Genomic DNA, 19,539 nt, shown 5'->3' with positions numbered 1-19,539 from the left:
TTTCATTAAGGCAACTTGAAACATTACGACCTTGGCTATCACTCAATAAGGTAATTTTACAGGTTTTACGTACTAAACTTTGACCATCACACTGTTTCACTCCTGTTTGAATTTCTTTTTGATATTTATTAGCACTATTATGTTTCACTGCATATGTTTCCTGATGGCTACTTTGTTCATGAAACTTGCTAACATTCACACTGCGGCTACTTTTGCTGTTTTTGGTTTTATGCCGTTTTGCTGCGAATGTTTCTTGTTCATTACTTCGTTGAGAAAGCTTACTTACGTTCACCCTACAGGTTTTTGCACTGTCTTCTACCGGGCAGAGCTGCGAATATTTGTTTACGTCGGCGAACCTTACTCTTCTTGGTGGTTTATTTAATGCTGCTACGCTGTTATTATGGCGAACGGTTTCGCAGAGCGGAGGTTCCTTTACAGTACATGTTACCGTCGATATCTGCGATTTGTTATTTACTGCTTCTGAAGTCCCACATGCTCTCTGAGTGAGTCGTAGCTGCTGATTTTGTTTCTTCAGGTATACAATTTCTTTATGTAGGACTTCCACAGTTTTCTGCAGACTGTTTATTCGTTCGTTTAGCTTCACAGTAATATCACTACAAGGCACATATTTGTTGTTTTTTACTACTGAACTATAACTTTCATACACCCGCGAATTACAAACACTACCAGTTGTCGCCATCTTAGAATCAAAGTTTTCATTTATCTTTACGAATGTCCAATGGGCACTCCACAAGAAATGTCCACACAATGGTCAGACTCATCCAATACTTTCTCAAGTATGTCTCGAGTTCCTGCATTCGTTGCTATTGCTATACCTCATCACATTTCACCAAAAGTTGTTGGGAGGTAAGCTGCATGCAGATGGAGTATTTTACAAAACTCTAGCAGTAAAAAAATCATGTACAGAGAGATCAGGCAACCTTGAAGCCACTGATGTAATGTGAAATCCGAATACCCCATATGATCAATCCATTGTTAAGGCATTGTATTGTTAAGAAATGCTCTTATATCTAAGTACTAGTGTGGTGGTGCTCTGTCGCGTTCAAAAATGAATTTTTTGTTGTTGTTGTTGTGGTCTTCAGTCCAAAGACTAGTTTGACACAGCTCTCCATGCTACTCTATCCTATGCAAACCTCTTCATCTCTGAGAAACTACCGCAACCTACATCCCTCTGAGTCTACTTACTGTATTCATCTCCTGGTATCCCTCAATGGTTTTTACCACCAAAGCTTCACTCCAGTACTAAATTGGTGATCCCTTGATGCTTCAGAATGTATCCCATCTACTGATCCATTCTTTTAGTCAGGTTGTACCACAAATTTCTCTTCTCCCCACTTGTATTCAGCACCTCCCCATTAGTTATGTGATCCACCTATCTAATCTTCAGCATTCTTCTGTAGCACCACATTTCAAAAGCTTCTACTCTCTTCTTGTCTAAACTGTTTATCATCTATGGTTCACTTCCATACGTGGCTACACTCCATACAAATACTTTCAGAAAGGATTTCCTGACCCTTAAATCTATACTTGATGTTAACAAATTCCTCTCCTTCAGAAATGCTTTTCTTGCCATTGCCATTCTACATTTTATATCCTCACTACATCAAACATCATTAGTTATTTTGCTTCCCAATTAGCAAAACTCATTTACTTCTTTATGTGTCACATTTCTACATCTACATGACCACTCTGCAATTCAATTTAAGTGCTTGGCAGAGGGTTCATCGAACCACAATCATACTATCTCTCTACCATTCCACTCCCGAACAGCGTGCGGGAAAAACGAACACCTAAACCTTTCTGTTCGAGCTCCAATTTCTCTTATTTTATTTTGATGATCATTCCTACCTATTTTGGTTGGGCTCAACAAAATATTTTCGCATTCAGAAGATAAAGTTGGTGACTGAAATTTCGTAAATAGATCTCGCCGCGACGAAAAAAGTCTTTGCTTTAATGACTTCCATCCCAACTCGCGTATCACATCTGCCACACTCTCTCCCCTATTATGTGATAATACAAAACGAGCTGCCCTTTTTTGCACCCTTTCGATGTCTTCCGTCAGTCCCACCTGGTAAGGATCCCACACCGTTCAGCAATATTCTAACAGAGGACAAACGAGTGTAGTGTAAGCTGTTTCTTTAGTGGACTTGTTGCATCTTCTAAGTGTCCTGCCAATGAAACGCAACCTTTGGCTCGCCTTCCCCACAACATTATCTATGTGGTCTTTCCAACTGAAGTTGTTCATAATTTTAACACCTGGGTACTTAGTTGGATTGACAGCCTTGAGAATTGTACTATTTATCGAGTAATCGAATTCCAACAGATTTCTTTTGGAACTCATGTGGATCACCTCACACTTTTCGTTATTTAGCGTCAACTGCCACATGCCACACCATACAGCAATCTTTTCTAAATCGCTTTGCAACTGATACTGGTCTTCGGATGACCTTACTAGACGGTAAATTACAGCATCATCTGTGAACAACCTAAGAGAACTGCTCAGATTGTCACCCAGGTCATTTATATAGATCAGGAACAGCAGAAGCCCCAGGACGCTTCCCTGGGGAACACCTGATATCACTTCAGTTTTACTTGATGATTTGCCGTCTATTACTACGAACTGCGACCTTCCTGACAGGAAATCATGAATCCAGTCACACAACTGAGACTATACCCCATAGGCCCGCAGCTTGATTAGAAGTCACTTGTGGGGAACGGTGTCAAAAGCTTTCCGGAAATCTAGAAATACGGAATCAACTTGAGATCCCCTGTCGATAGCGGCCATTACTTCATACCAATAAAGAGCTAGCTGCGTTGCACAAGAATGATGTTTTCTGAAACCATGCTGATTACGTATCAATAGATCATTCCCTTCAAGGTGATTCATAATGTTTGAATACAGTATATGCTCCAAAACCCTACTGCAAACCGACGTCAATGATATAGGTCTGTAGTTCGATGGATTACTCTTACTACCCTTCTTAAACACTGGTGCGACCTGCGCAATTTTCCAATCTGTAGTAAGAAACTCATGCTAGCAGCTGTTCATGTTTCAAATTCAGGAATATTTCATTCATCTTCCCTGGTGAAGGAATTTCAAAAAGCTGTGTTTAATAACTATGCTTGCACAGTCGTCAGTAACAGTACCATCGGCACTGTGCAGCAAAGGTATTGACTGTGTCTTGCCGCTTGTGTACTTTATATACGACCAGAATTTCTTCCGATTTTCTACCAAATTTCGAGACAATGTTTTGTTGTGGAACCTATTAAAGGCACCTGACATTGAAGTCTGTGCCAAATTTCACACGTCTGTAAATTTTAGCCAATCTTCGGGATTTCACGTTCTTCTGAACTTCGCATGCTTCTTCCATTGCCTCTGCAACTGCATTCGGACCTGTTTTGTGTCGATATCTGCGATTTGTTATTTACTGCTTCTGAAGTCCCACATGCTCTCTGAGTGAGTCGTAGCTGCGGGGGATCAGTTCTATCTCTTACCAATTTATGAGGTGTGAATCTTTCAATTGCTGTTGCTACTATATCTTTGAATTTGAGCCACATCTCGTCTACATTTGCATAGCCAGTTCGGAAAGAATGGGGATTGTCTCTTAGGAAGGCTTCTAGTGACACTTTATCCACTTTTTTAAATAAAATTATTTTGCGTTTGTTTCTGGTGGATTTGGAAGAAACGGTATTGAGCCTAGCTACAACGACCTTGTGATCACTAATCCGTGTATCAGTCATGATGCTCTCTATCAGCTCTCGATTGTTTGTGGCTAAGAGGTCAAGTGTGTTTTCGCAACCATTTACAATTCCTAATCTAATTCCCTCAGCATCACCTGATTTAATTTGACTACGTTCTATTATCATCATTTTACTTTTGTTGATGTTCATCTCTTATACGTCTTTCAAGATACTGTCCACTCCATTCCACTGCTCTTCGAAGTCCTTTGCTGTCTCTGACAGAATTAAAATGTCATCGGCAAACCTAAAACCTCAAATTTTTTATTTCTTCTCCATAGATTTTAATTCCCACTCCAAATTTTTCTTTTGTTTCCTCTACTGCTTGCTCAATATACAGATTGAATAACATCGTGGATAGGGTACAACCCTGTCTCACTCCCTTGTCAACCACTGCTTCCGTTTTGTGCCTCTCTACTCTTATAGCTGCCATCTGGTTCCTGTACCAATTGTAAATAGCCTTCTGCTCCCTGTATTTTATCCCTACCACAATTAGAGTTTGAAAGAGAGTATTCCAGTCAACACTGTCAAAACTTTCTCTAAGTGTATAAATGCTATAAATGTAGGGTCAGTATTGCCTCACAAGTTCCTACATTTCTCCAGAATCCAAATTGATCTTCCCCAAGGTTGGCTTCTACCAGTTTTTCCATTCTTCTGTAAAGGATTCATGTTAGTATTTTGCAGCTGTGACTTATTAAACTGATAGTTCAGTAATTTTCACACCTGTCAGCACGTGCTTTCTTTGGAATTCGAAGTATTATATTTCTATTAAAGTCTGAAGGTATTCCGCTTGTTTCATACATCTTACTCACCAGATGGAAGAGTTTTGACATGGCTGGCTCTCCCAAGGCTATCAGTAGCTCTAATGGTATACTGACTACTCCCAGGGCCTTGTTTTGATTTAAGTCTTTCAGTGCTTTATCAGATTATTCACACAGTGCCATATCTCCCTTCTCATCTTTCTCTGCATCCTCCTTCATTTCCATAACATTACCTGCAAGTACATCTCCCTCGTATAGCCCCTCTATATACTCCTCCCACCTTTGTGCTTTTCCTTTTTTGCTTAGGACTGGTTTTCCATCTGAGTTCTTGATATTCATACAGGTGGTTCTCTTTTCTCCAAAGGTCTCTTTAATTTTCCTGTAGACAATATCTATCTTACACCTAGTGATATATGCTTCTACATCCTTACATTCATCCTCTAGCCATTCCTGCTTAGCCATTTTGCACTTCCTCTTGACCTCATTTTTTGGACATTTGTATTCTCTTTTTCCTGCTTCATTTATTGCATTTTTATATTTTCTGCTTTCATCAATTAAAATCAATATCAGTTGTGATATCCAAGGATTTCCACCATCCCTTGTCTTTTTACCTACTTGATCTTCTGCTGACTCCACTATTTCATCTCTCAAAGGTACCCATTCTTCTTCTATTGTATTCCTTTCCCCTGTTCTTGTCAATCGTTCCCTAATGCTCGCTCTGAAACCCTCTACAACCTCTGGTTCTTTCAGTTTATCCAAGTCCCATCTCCTTAAATTCCTGTCTTTTTACTGTTTCTTCCATTTTAATTTGCAGTTTTAATTTTTGATATGTTCTCACAAATGTGGAAAAAGCTTGGTCTATAACAAATTCAAGCACACAATTCCAGTAACCAAGCGAGCAAGCTAGCTGCACTAGGGAGTGACCTGCTAGCAACCATGTGAACTGTCAGCTTACACCTGGTGCCTAGTTAAACTCTGTAGTCATTTATGTAAGTTAAAATTTACCCCTAATTTCTATCTTCACATATGTAGAACATATTGTCTTGTGAAGCTGGATGAATATTTCGGAAACACTCTGTACTATTTTCCAGAAAAGAGTATTTGAAAATCTCTGGGGATGTACTGTAGGTTTGATCTTTTGGCCATTGTTCTCTGGATGTCAATATGATTGGCCTGCATGTGTGTGTGTGTGTGTGTGTGTGTGTGTCTCTGTTATGTACAGGCGGTATGGTGTAGTGGAGGGCCGATTCGTGTTCGAGGGTGGCTCCCGCTGTGGCAAGGGTGAGGGCGTGCACGTGTGTGTCACTGACCAAGCTGCAGACATCACTGCTGCCTTCCAGCAGGCTGCACAGGGCTCACTGGCTTCCAGGAGGAGGGCCATGCTGCGGTCAGCACCTGGTGAGTACCAAAATGTATACAAGTAAAATCAGTCAGTGCACTGATGTGACAGAATGGCAGAAAGGAGCTACAATGTTTGTACATCCCAATAACCACACCATGAATGAAGTGGTCTAATTTGTTGATGTATCAACACAGACTCTCTGTGTCTTCAAGAAATGGTGTACCATTCACAGCCACATAACATGCTGTAGTAACAATGGCCGTAAAAATGCTGACCGACACAGAGACACATATCGCGTCTTGGCAGTGCCAATCCATTCGAAACCTAACAGGAATTGCTGCTATCAGTATATTAAAGTCCATCTCATCTAGTTGATCAGCAAACACTGTGAAGGGAACTGCACACATTGGACATATCAGCTCAGGAATATTACAAAAGACCATCACCAACAGTGGCACATTAAGGTGTATTTCTTCTATGGACCAAACAACACAGAAAATGAGCAGTTGTTAACTGGCGGTATGTTTTGTATCCTGCCAAGTTGTGATTTTTGCCCATTTCCAAATGATGCATGACATTGACAGGGCAATAAGACACTGTGAATCCTGTGGACTTCCAGCACAACAACAGATTTGTTCAATGGCCCGAACACACACGTTCCTAGTTTGACCAACATGCATCCTTATCACACTTTTACTGATACTCTATATCACCTAACCTTAATCCCATAAAAATGTCTGGGATCATTTGAAACATCAGATGAAATGTAGCATTCAGCATCCTCACGTCTCATACACTGTGTGACCAAAACCAGACACCTGGCTGAAAATGACTTACACGTTCATGGCACCCTCATCGGTAACACTGGAATTCAGTATGGTGTTGGTCAACCCTTAGCCTCGATGACAGCTTCCACTCTCGCAGGCATACATTCAATTAGGTGCTGGGAGGTTTCTTGGTGAATGGCAGCCCATTCTTCATAGAGTGCTGCACTGAGGAGTGGTATCGATATCAGTCAGTGAGGCCTGGCACGAAGTCAGTGTTCCAAAATATCCCAAAGGTGTTCTATAGGTTTCAGGTCAGGATTATGGGCAGGCCAGTCCATTACAGGGATGTTATTGTCATGTAACCCCTCCACCACAGGCCATGCATTATGAACAGTTGTTTGATCACGTTGCAAGTTGCTATTGCCATCCTCAGATTGCTCTTCAACTGTGGGAAGCAAGAAGGTGCTTAAAACATCAATGTAGGCCTCTGCTGTGATAGTGCCACTCAAATAACAAGGGGTGCAAGCCCCCTCCATGAGAAACACGACCACACTGTAACACCACCGCCTTCAAATTTTGGTGTCGGCACTACACTCGCTGGCAGATGTTGTTCACTGGGCATTCACCATACCCACACCCTGCCATCAGATTGCCACATCATGTACCATGATTTGTCACTCCACACAGTGTTTTTCCACTGTTCAATCGTCCTATGTTTATGCTCCTTACACCAAACGAGGCATCGTTTGGCATTTACGGTGTGTTGTGTTGCCTATGAGCAGCCGCTCAACTGTGAAATCAAAGTTTTCTCACCTCCCACCTAACTGCCATAGTACTTGCAGTTTGGAATTCCTGTGCAATGGTCTGGATAGATGTCTGCCTATTACACATTACAACCCTCTTCAACTGTCAGTGGTCTCTGACAGTCAACAGATGAAGTAGGCCTGTACGCTTTTGTGCTGTATGTGTCCCTTCACATTTCCACTTCACTATCACATCAGAAACAGTGGACCTAGGGATGTTTAGGAGGGTGGAAATTTCACATACAGACATATGACACAAGTGACACTGAATCACCTGACCATGTTCGAAGTACGTGAGTTCGCAGAGTGCCCCATTCTGCTCTCTCACGATGTCTAATGACTACTGAGGTCGTTGATATGGAGTACCTGGCAGTAGATGGCAGCACAGTGCACCTAATATGAAAAACATATATTTTGGGGGGTGTCCGAATACTTTTGATCACATAGTGTATCTCTATAGGATCATATTAACAATGAGTGGCTTCACCTGTATATAGCATACCTGAAGAAACTTTTGAATACTCTTCCTCATTAAACTGAGGCCGTTATCAAGGCTAAAGGCAGTTTTACATAGTATTAATATGATGTTTCCTGAAGGTGACTGACTTCTGTCAAATTACATTCTTTCTCACTAACTGTCCAGACTATGTAACAATAAAAAACACCCCTTCCTACATTTTTCACTTAATAGCAGGCCAGCCCCAGGGATCTCTCCTGTCATCAACCCTTTTATTTGCTATACACAGTTGATGATCCTATACCCTTCCCTCCCACATACCTCCTGTAATATGCTGACCACACTGCTTTCCTTGTTGTCCATCTGATGCCTTATAAAACTTCACAATTGTCTGCAAGCAGATAAATCAATTTGAATTTCAATTCTGTCATATCACATGAAACTCCTTTTTACATTGCACATGTAAAATGCTTGGCTTCATCTGGTTAAGTTTTCATTCTTACATTACTGCTAGAGTTTCATTTCACTGAAGCTAATGCTGATATGCAACTCATTTCACCAAAGTACGAGGCTTGTAAGTGGTAGATGCATTAGCTGACAGATAAGAAGAGATGTGGACTAATTCCCTGGCATCCACATTCTTCAGAAGAAAACACACAAGACCTTTATTTTTTGGGGCATTTGAAAACTCTTGCATATTGAACTTCAGTGAATGATAGAGTGTGTCTTGACGTCAAGGTTGTGGAAGGATACAAAACCATATGCAGTTCTACAGTAATAAATCAGGACATCTGGAATTCAACAAAATGGCAAGTTGATGCATCTATCAGTGCTAGCAGGGAACATTTTGGACATTTCACAAAAAAAATAATTTTGTGTACATTATATTCTTATGTCTTTCCCACGGTTAATGAACTATGAAGAGTTGTAGAAAATGACTTATAACATGGAAATAAGATGTTTCTGGCTCCATGTCTCTGTAACATATTTCCTTTTTGTATGAGCAAGGAATGTGTTCTGGAAGTTTGCTCCTACCTTTTAGTTAAAGTCAGAGGTTCTTCCTCTCCCTTTCACATGGTGTGCGAGATTCCATGGCTGAATGACCAGCATGAATTAATTTTCTTTCCACTCTTAAGTATTATTTTCCTAAGGGACATTATTAACAGCTTAATAATGGTGCCAATGGGCACCTACTTCCTCATTCACCACACAGCCAAAGTAGGAACAGCTTAAGAAAGCCATAGAGTCTAAATGTGCCTGATGGAAGTGTTATACATGTTCAGTATACACACAGAAGAATCCAGGTGACCAGCCTCAGAGTATACTTCAATCTAGTGGTTGGCCAATATGTGACACTATGAAGTGTTGCCACCTACTGGTCATATCTGGATAAAATAATGCCAAAAGCAAACGTTCAACTACATAAAGGACTTCAGAATGTAGACTGGAACACACACCACTGCATTCACACCCAATGCTTAGGTCAGACATCGTCTATGTGTTTGAAGGATACACAGGGGGAGTGTGAAGATCCAAGTGTCTAGCAAAGGCATTGTTCTAACACACAGATCATATATGTGCCATTCTGCTTCCGTTGATGGCAGGATGTACCTTTCTATAACAAAATACAATTTTTTTCATTTTTTCGTTCAGCTGTATTTATTGGTATAGTTTCATATACTAGCAATTTTGAAGCTAGATAGCTTCGTGCACCTTGATAGGATGCACAAATCAGTCTACATCTACAAATATATGTTGTCCCATACAAATCTGGGGTATAAATATCTGATATGCACATATCAACTTTATTTAAAAAATGATGTAACCAAAAAACTGCTGGACAACTCTCAGAAAAACTGCTTACACTGGGGTGATGTGATATGTTAACTGAGCTTAGGGGTCTCATTTGATTCACAAGTCATGTCAAGGTGCTTCAAAATAAGGCTATCTATCTTAAAAAATCAATAGCATATAAATCTAACACCAATAAGTAGAACTAAAGTATAACAGTCATTGATCAGCATTCAGCACCTGATATCTGTGTATCTACCACCAACATGGAAGAAAGAAAAGTGCTGTGTTTTCTCTCCATCTCATGTGGGAATAGCTGACTCTAAACTATAAACAATCTCCTATTGAAAACTCTGCAACAGTATGCCAGTGACATTGCCATCCCAGCCCTCTGTTCTACTCTCGAGAAATCGTACTGATATCTTAAGCTCCATCTCTACCATTTCCCCTCCTGATGCAAACAGTGGTTCCTCAAGACATTCAAAACCTAGCCAATAAATATAGGACCTGCAGTCTCCATCTCCTTTACTTCTTCCTAACCATTTATGACTGTTCTGTTTAGTGTAATAACACACTAAAATATCTCTAACTACCTTGTGCCTGTAAACTAACAGAGAAACCCCATCTACTAACTATCCAAGTGAACTAGAGCATTGGATCCCTCCGACATCCCCCGCACTTAGAAAGACTTGGCCCATCCCATCCTTTTCTTTGTCAGTGTAGTCTGGATTTTTATTCATGAGTTGCTAATAGTAACACTATATTTAGGTAACAAAATAAAATGAAGTGACAGTGTTTGTAGCTTTGTAAACTGTGATAGTGAACAAAATAAGGGTTTGACACATGCATGCACCCACCAACCAACCCCCCCACACTGATAACAATAACTTTCGCCTCAAGACTGTTATGCTATTGTCACTTTATAACAAAGTTAATCACAACTTAATATACAGCCAAGAAATGATGATGTACACCCTTAAAGTCTTATAAATGCTATCAATGCTGTGTCTGCATGGCTCAGTATTATTTCAGTCTTCAGCTCAGGCTGGTTTGGTACCATAGTACAGATTAGTTTGTCAGTTCTTTCAAATTTGTTGGCTGGAATCATTAAATGAATCACAAATACAAAACAAACATGTTTCATTTAATAGCATTAAAACTGAGGACCAATCCACATGATTTTTACTTTCCAAAAGATACATACTGAAACTAAACTTACAACAATCAATGAAATAATGAGATATTCATTTTCAGCTTTGCATGCGGTGTAACAAACATTTTTAAACCCAACTTTTGCCGGTCGTGGTGGCCGAGCGGTTCTAGGCATTACAGTCTGGAAGCACACGACCGCTATGGTCGCAGGTTCGAATCCTGCCTCGGGCATGGATGTATGTGATGTCCGTAGGTTAGTTAGGTTTAAGTAGTTCTAAGTTCTAGGGGACTGGTGACTTCAGAAGTTAAGTCCCATAGTGCTCAGAGCCATTTGAACCAAACCCAACTTTTTGTAATTACAGTGAAAAAAAGCACCTAGCAAAATAAGGTAAAAATATTTTTCATAAATATTACATATCCCTTTAATGATGGCAGAGAAAAGAGAACAGCATTTCAAATTGTTATCTTTACTCCTTAAATTATTTAGTGCAACAGTAAACTGGACAACAGCACTCAAGCTATGACAATATTTATAATGTACATTGCATGTAACACTACCAGCACAAAATAACTGATAGTGTTGAGTGAGATAAAATAATAGACAAAAACCTACTCATAATGTGCGAAAACATGTTGGTAAAACAAAGTCTCTTGCATAATGTGGAAATTCTCTCTAATTTTTCTTTGTAAGCACTGAAGGTAATAAGAGCTGCTTCTTTTGTATTTATCAACCCAAGGATTGGTTGGCTACAGTTAAACTGGCAGCATACCTGCACCATTATGGATTTACAATTTCTTCTTCATTTCCCCATAAGTCTTACATCCCTTATCTTCCATAATCTGGACTATGTATCTTAGTTGTTGTCTTCTTTTATGCCTCTTTCCATTCACATCCCCTCTATTATTGTGTTCTGAAGTTACCTATGTCTCATTAAATGGTCAGTAAGTTATACTTTTCTTTGGACAACTGATTTCCACTGACTTGTCTTCTCACTCACTTTATTAAGGACCTCTTTGCTTCTAGCCATGTCTGTCCACTTTATTTAGAGCCTGCACATGTAACATCACATCTCAAAAGAATTACATTTCTTCTCTACATCAGAACCAAGAGTTGATGTTTCTCAACCACAGCAAGCCACATTTCAAACACAGGCTGTGAGAAATCCTTTCCTAATTTCAAGACTGGTGCTTTTTTAAAGATCAGTTCTTCCTATTGTAGTTAAAGGCAGTTTTTGCTGAAGCAATTCTAGTTCTAACCTCTGATTTGTTCCACCCATCCCTATTGCTATTACTTACTAAATAAAGAAACAAGTCAACTTGCTCATTATCTATGTAAAATGCGGCCCGCCATGAATTCCTCTCCTGTGCCAACCTCATCATTTCAGAGTAGCACTTGCAACCTATATCTGCTATTATTTGCTGAAGGTATTCCAGTCTTTGTCTTCCTCTAGTTATTTGCAACCAACAGCTCCCTCTAGTACTGTGAAAGTCATTCCCTGATGTCTTAACAGATAGCCTGTTCCTTCTCCTTGTCAGTGTCTCCACATATTACTTTCCCCTCCAGTTCTGTGCAGAACCTCCTCATTCCTTACCTTATCAGTCCAACTAATTTTCAACATTCGTCTGTGGCATCACATCTGAAATTCTTCGATTCTCTTCTGTTCCAGTTTTCCTGCAGCCCCTGTTTCACTATCATACAGTGCTGTGCTCCAAACATACACTCTCAGAAATTTCTTCCTCAAATTAAGGCATATGTTTGGTACTAGAAGACTTCTCTTGGCCAGGAATGTCCTTTTCGCCAGTGCTATTCTACTTTTGATGGCTTCCTTGCTCTGTCTGTCATTTGTTATTTTGCTGCCTAGGTAGTAGAATCCCTTAACTGCATCTTCTTCATGACCATCATTCCTGATGTTAAGTTTCCCGCTGTTCTCATTTCTGCTACATCTCATTACTTTCATCTTTCTTTGATTTACTCTCATTCCTGCTGTTCTCATTTCTGCTACATCTCATTACTTTCATCTTTCTTTGATATACTCTCATTCAATATTGTGTACCCCTTAGGCTGTTTATTCCATTCAGCAGATCATGTAATACTTCTTTAGTTTCACTCAGGATAGCAATGTCATCAGCGAATCATATCATTGATATACTTTCACCTTGAATTTTAATTCCACTCCTGGACATTTCTTTTATTTCCATCATTGCTTATTTCATGAACAGATTGAACAGCAGGGGCAAAAGGTTACATCCTTGTCATACACCCTTTTTAATCTAAGCACTTTGATCTTGGTCATCCACTACTATTATTCCCTATTGGCTCTTTTACCCTATTCCTCCCTGCAGCTTACCCCTATTTTTCTCAGAATTTTGCACTATTTTACATTGTCAAAAGCTTTTTCCAGGTTGACAAATCCTATGAACGTGTCTTGATTTTTCTTTAGTCTTGCATCCATTATTAACTGCAATGTCAGAATTGCCTCTCTGGTGCCTTCACCTTTCCTAAAGCCAAACTGATCGTCACCTAACATGCTCTCAATTTTCTTTTCCATTCTTCTGTATATTATTCTTGTAAACAACTTTGATGCATGAGATGTTAAGCTGATTGTATGATAATTCTCTCACTTGTCAGCTTTTGCAGTCTTCAGAATTGTGTGGACGATATTTTGCTGAAAGTCAGATGGTATGTTACCAGACACACACATATACACACCAACATGAATAGTCTTCTTGTTGCCACTTCCCCCAATGATTTTAGAAAGTCTGATGGAATGTTTTCTATCCCTTCTGCCTTATTTAATCTGAAGACCTGCAAAGCTCTCTTAAATTGTGATTTTAATACTGGATTACCTGTCTCCTCTAAATCAACTCCTGTTTCTTCTTCTATCACATCAGACAAATCTTCCCACTCATAGATGACTCTTTCCACCTATCTGCTCTCTCCTCGGCATTTAACAGTGGAATTCCCATGCACTCTTAATGTTACCACCCTTGCATTTAATTTCACCAAAGGTTATTTTGACTTTCCTATATGCTGAGTCAGTCCTTCCTTTGTTTAGGGATTATTTATTTTTGTGTTACATTCTTCCCTCTGTATAATAAAAATGGTATCAAGATCTTCTACATTTTCAGCTAAGACAGCTATATAATGGGCATATCTTATCGTATCTATTCTTTGATTGTGTATTAATATACCTGCCTGTAAGTCTTCTCTGTCTCTTTAAAGTGCTTCTTCCACACCAGGCTTAAACACAATGAGTGATAATACACAACTTTGTTTGTCACCATTTTGTATCTGCACTTATTCATGGTCTATCCCTCCATCAATGACAGCTACCTCATTTTTGTAAATGTTTCATATTATACTTCAGCCTTTACAGTCTATTCCCGATTTTTTCCAGACTTCAAACATTTTGTAACATTTGTCATTATTGAAGGATTTTTCTCTCTGTGGAAGCTTTGTATGTAGTTAGATTCCATTCCAATCATTGCTCTACAGCTAATTTTAGCACTGGTATTGCTCCTATGGTTCCCCTGTTTTACCAAATCAAAACTGATCATCCAAAAGGGTAGATCTCTGGGAAATCCAAAACTAAGAACCTGTTAAAAATTGCTGGATTATCTAACCTGACTAACATTAACTAGATATGGCCTTTCTGTTCTAAAAGAAAAAATGTAATGCTAATATAACAAAGGCATGAGTTGATACACATGGAGAAAGTCAGCTGAAGTACCTCACTGAGATGTATAACATAGATATTCTCTTTGGCAGCCACTGACAGTCCTCGACGTCGCATCCGCAACCAACAACCTGTGGAGACAGATTCACCTCAGCCCTCTACAGCGCATCCCCACTCAACACTCAGAGATATTCCTGGAGAACAATTGCTGTGCAGTTGTAGGTAAGCAACAGTCTCTATCTATATAATATGCAGTTCTCCACGTGCTTCATACAACAAAATAACATAACGGAAAAGACATGTAGGTTAACAGAGGAAAAAGATCTGAAAGATTAAAGAAATACAGATATTAAATACTGGATAAAAGTAATAAAATAAATAATTGAATAAAATAGAGGATTGCTTCTTGCATTTTCTTAATTTTATTTTCTTTATTGCTCCTCTTTTTCAATCTTGTGACTGGCCAATACAATTTTCTCTCCTTTGGCAATCTCTTCATCTCGGAGCAGCAATTACACCTAACATTGTCAATTATTTGGTGTGCATATTTCAGTCTCTTTCTTCCCCTACAATTTTTTCTCTCTATGGTTTCATCTAGTACCAAGGAAGTTAACCCATAATGTGCTATCACATGTCCTATCATCTTCTCCCTTCTTCTGATGTGTGTTTTCCACTTATTCCATCTTCCTGCAACACCACATCTCAAATGTGAGAAGGGGATGAGGAGGAGGAGGAGATGGATACAGAGAGGAAGGGTACAGGAGATGGAGAGAGAGAGGAGTGAGGAAGGGATGGGAAGGGAAGGGTGGACAGAGAGAGGGGGGCAGGAGGAGGTGGTCAGGGAGGGGGGGGGGGGGGGGGAGAGCAGGAGATGGACAGAAGAGGGCAAGGGAAGGGGAGATGCAGCAGGCAGGTGGAAAGTGTAGCTGGTTAGTGTAAAAGGAAAAGGGGGAGGAGCAGATGAACAGAGAGGGGAGAAGCATATGGATGGAGGGAGCTGGAGGAAAATACAAACAGAGAAAGGAGACAGAGGAGATGGACAAAGAGAAGAGGTAGGTGGAGATGAAGAGATAGAGAGAGGGGAAGGGGGAAATAGAAAGAAAGACAGAAAGGGGAAGAGGTGGACACAGAGAGGGAGAAGTAGGTGGTGAGTGCAATGTTTGCACCGGATGCATACAAAGGCAAAACCATTGGAAAAGGCTAGTAAATAAATAAAAATCAAACCAACTACTGTGTGCACAATTGAATATCCAGACACACACACACACACACACACACACACACACACACACACACACACACACACACACACACACACACACAGCACATATGAAAGGCAGCAGTTAGTTATGTGGATAAGATGGTGCATAGAGATATGGTAGTTTACCGTTATCTACCTATAGTTTTATTAAGTTTTTGTCTTTGTATTGTATGAGTCTGGGTAACCACACACCTTGTTTTTACCTACAACAATAAAAATACTGAGTTGGTGTCTCTAGAACAGTTGGACAAACCTTCTGTATGATCAGACTTCAGAAATATCGTATGTATCAAGACTCTTCCTTTTATTTTTGTACCAGTATGCAAAATTTTAAATGCCCCTTGTAACTTAGTCTTAAAAACCTAATTTTGTGGTGTAATAATGAAAAGTATTTTATGTACATACTAGTTACAAACTGTAATAACAAAAGATAGTGCATCTAGTATGCAGTGCCTAATCCTTATTTTCTTTATTCACAGCAAAACTGGTGAAGACAGCAATTCTCAGTTTTGGACAGCATCTGAAATCACAGCTACAGAAAGATGCACTGAACAACCTCTAGACAATATTGGTGGTCATCAGTTTGCTGCCTCTCCTAAGGATATTATGACCTGCAGGCATAGTTATCATCGACAGAACTGTAAAATATTTCAGCAACATGTAACTGTACATTCTAGATCTGATGGAGTTAGTTGCTCAAAAACAGCAGTGCAGGAACATTTACAGAACAATTCCATTCCTGAGACACAAAGCATTTTGTTTAATCCAGATTCCAACAGGCATGTCATGGCAGGGGCACAGTTGTGTCACTGTTGTGCTGGTACGAACATCTGTCGTCTGACAGACAATGAAACATCCGGCACTGAGTGCAAGCCATTCCACCTTGCCACTCACAGTTCACTGGAGAAAATTATGCAGCACAGCCCATTCAAAAGACTCTACCCTATACACCAGCAACAAGTCTGCACAGTGACATCTCAACAAGATCCATTGCTAATGTCAAAATCCTATCCAACAGGTGACAATACATCTGTACTCCCAACATTCAACACAGCTCAGGGGACAGCCACATGTAATTTATGCTTAAATCGTTGGCACTGTTCATCCCAAACAATTCGTGCTCATAATTCTTCATCACAGAATTCAGCTTCATCAAATTTCTCTAACAGGAATAAATTAACTGAAAATTCTGTACCAGTGAGTTTGGGAGCACATGTCCAAAAACTGACACTACAACAAGTCAGCTATAAATGTAGAAACAATACTGAATTTATTAAACAGGATAGCTGTATACCAAATACAATAACAGATGGAGCTTCAGATCACAATTATGACATTCCCAGTACATTTACTGAAAACATTTGCTCTGAGGTAAGGCATTAATCTATGTGTTAGATTAACCACAATTTACTTTAAAAATCCACACAAGATTTATACTAGTTATTCATTCTTCTAGGTGCAAGAGGGGTCCGATGAAAGTATGACGGGTGATACTGTAATGGAGGACACAGAAGACACTGCATTAAAAGTTGACTGTGGCACCCCAAAAAAAGTTCACAAATTATGTGAGCCTGTTGTAGTTCCTGGAGGGTCTTCATTTGGTGGCAATTATGATACTGTGCCAAGAACACAAACATCAAGAATGCCATGTAAATGTTTTATGAGGCCTTGCAACAAAATTACTTCTATATCCAATCCTTTAAAACTGACGGGACAAGGGACTGTAGACAAGAATACCAAAGAAAAATATACTCATGGGAACTGCCCATGTCAGAAAGTAATGTTCTGGGCTGGTAACTTCATGACATTACCATACTGCCGACGTGGAAATGGAATGGAAGACACTTCCCGATGTGCTGGCCTGAATTTGCATGAAATGATGACAACTGGTGATACTTCAAACACCACAGCTTTATATGCAACAGTAGACAAATCGAAGAAAAGGAACAGAGAGACTGCTCTGCATCAGAGATGCTACTGCAGTGGTTCTCCTTGTGTCTGTCAGAAAGTAATTACAGAAAAAACTTATGGTGGAAACTTATCAGCAACTAGTACCACTGAAACAGGAGTCACCAACCTGGAAACTGAACAATCAGATGGTGTCTGTGAAGCTCCAAATGCCCCTGCAAGTGAAGACCGATATTATGAAAACATGGGATTTGCTGATTCCTTAGAATATTATGAAAATGTAAAAGATGTACTTAAGAAAGCAGGAATAGAACAAGATAAAGTATGTACCCCTGACACAAATATGCAGGCCAACAGAGAACAAGACAATAAATATATTATTTCATGCACTGATCCTGGTGTAGTGAGAATATGTGAAAAATGTGGACATCATTACCAGGCAGAAAATTTTAGTGCTGACAGCCCAGATAAGGCAGAAAAAGTTGAGAATCTAATGTCTTCTAAACAGGAGAAAAGTGTATCAGATGATTACTTAATGATGCTTCCTGGTAAAGACTTATTGCTCCATCCAGGAGATAATTCTCCACCAAGTTCACCAACGGAATACCTGCACACTAGTTCAGGTCCAAGAGATATAGATTCAGTTCAAAATGTCCCGAATACTTCAGCTCATGATGATGCATGTAGCAACACTGCTGATGGCAGTCGAGGAAAACATTACCACACACCATGCAAAATACCCACTGTATATTTCAACCAAGCTCAGGAATCAGACATAACAGTGTGTGATACGCCATTAACCTCTCCATGCAGACACGGAATAAATAATGCAGAAACCTCCCTGTCAGATAGTACAGAACTTAAAACACAAGAAAATTTGAAAAAGTGCAAAGAGCAGTTTGCATGTGATTGTGGAAGAGTTACTTATTTAAAACAGATCTGTGCACATCCAAATTCTGATGAATCTCTAGATTTGCATTTGTGGAATACTTTCCCTCAAAGAAAGCAACCGTCTCATGCCAGGCAATCTGACTGTACTGGTAGTCTACCAAAATGTATGAACAATCATTTTTCTCACAGAGACAGTCTTAAGGAGAAACTTGCGGAAAATGAAAGGCATCTGTCAGACAGCCTTCTGCTGCCTGTCCACATACGTCGCTCCTCCAGTGTCCCTTGTAAGCCAGTGAACAACAGAGATTCTTCCAGTTCTAATGACTCAGGGGTTGCAGTGGATTTAATCTTACTCAAGGCAAGAAACTTGTCACAGACTGAAAATCTATCTGCACTTATTAATCATCCTGGCTATGATACAAAGTGTCTACATTACTCTCTACCAAGAAGATCAAAATCTGTCGATCCTGTAAAAAACAGTCCGCTGTGTTTCCAGAAGTCTGTTGCAACTGCAAAGTGTTCACCAGCTGAAGTAACAGGGCCTACACACCAAAAGGTTTCAGGTTAGTGCAGCAGCTCAGCTTGGAACTTCCAAAATTCTTATAAGTTCTTTGTGAACTTACTCAAGGTTCCATGAATATTTTGCCTACAACCTATCTTAATTAAAACTTAAATTTCAAGCTTATAGTATTGATTACTTGATTTTTCAAACATACATTTATAAAATTTTATGAGAATGTAATTACTATAGTTGATTTTGTTTTTCAGTTTCTGGTAGTCCTGAAGGAGAAAATTCTGTTGCAATTCCATATATTGATTCACAGAGTGTGAGCAGTGGCACCTCAAATATTTCTGATTACATGGACACCTTATCTTTGTGTTCACACAGTTCATCGGATGTGCAGGACGGACGAAGGTAATGATATTCTATCTATTTCTTTAATGATTTCCACGCAGTTAACTTTCTGTG

The 19,539-nt window shown here is 39.6% G+C and overlaps 1 protein-coding gene across 1 annotated transcript in view; it reads left to right on the top strand.

The window, feature by feature from the left end:
• Positions 1-19,539, top strand: part of LOC126161538 (uncharacterized) — a 356,858-nt gene that overhangs the window by 285,352 nt on the left and 51,967 nt on the right. The window contains exons 6-10 of the mRNA XM_049917463.1: positions 5,743-5,918; positions 14,602-14,731; positions 16,250-17,141; positions 17,227-19,132; positions 19,338-19,485. Of these exons, the coding sequence (XP_049773420.1) occupies positions 5,743-5,918; positions 14,602-14,731; positions 16,250-17,141; positions 17,227-19,132; positions 19,338-19,485 (3,252 nt within the window). The remainder of the gene's footprint in view (positions 1-5,742; positions 5,919-14,601; positions 14,732-16,249; positions 17,142-17,226; positions 19,133-19,337; positions 19,486-19,539) is intronic.

The sequence above is a fragment of the Schistocerca cancellata genome, chromosome 2 (genome assembly GCF_023864275.1).
Source record: "Schistocerca cancellata isolate TAMUIC-IGC-003103 chromosome 2, iqSchCanc2.1, whole genome shotgun sequence".
NCBI lineage: Eukaryota > Metazoa > Arthropoda > Insecta > Orthoptera > Acrididae > Schistocerca > Schistocerca cancellata.
The sequence above is the reverse complement of the archived record's forward strand: the minus strand, read 5'-3'. Positions and strand labels throughout refer to the sequence as shown.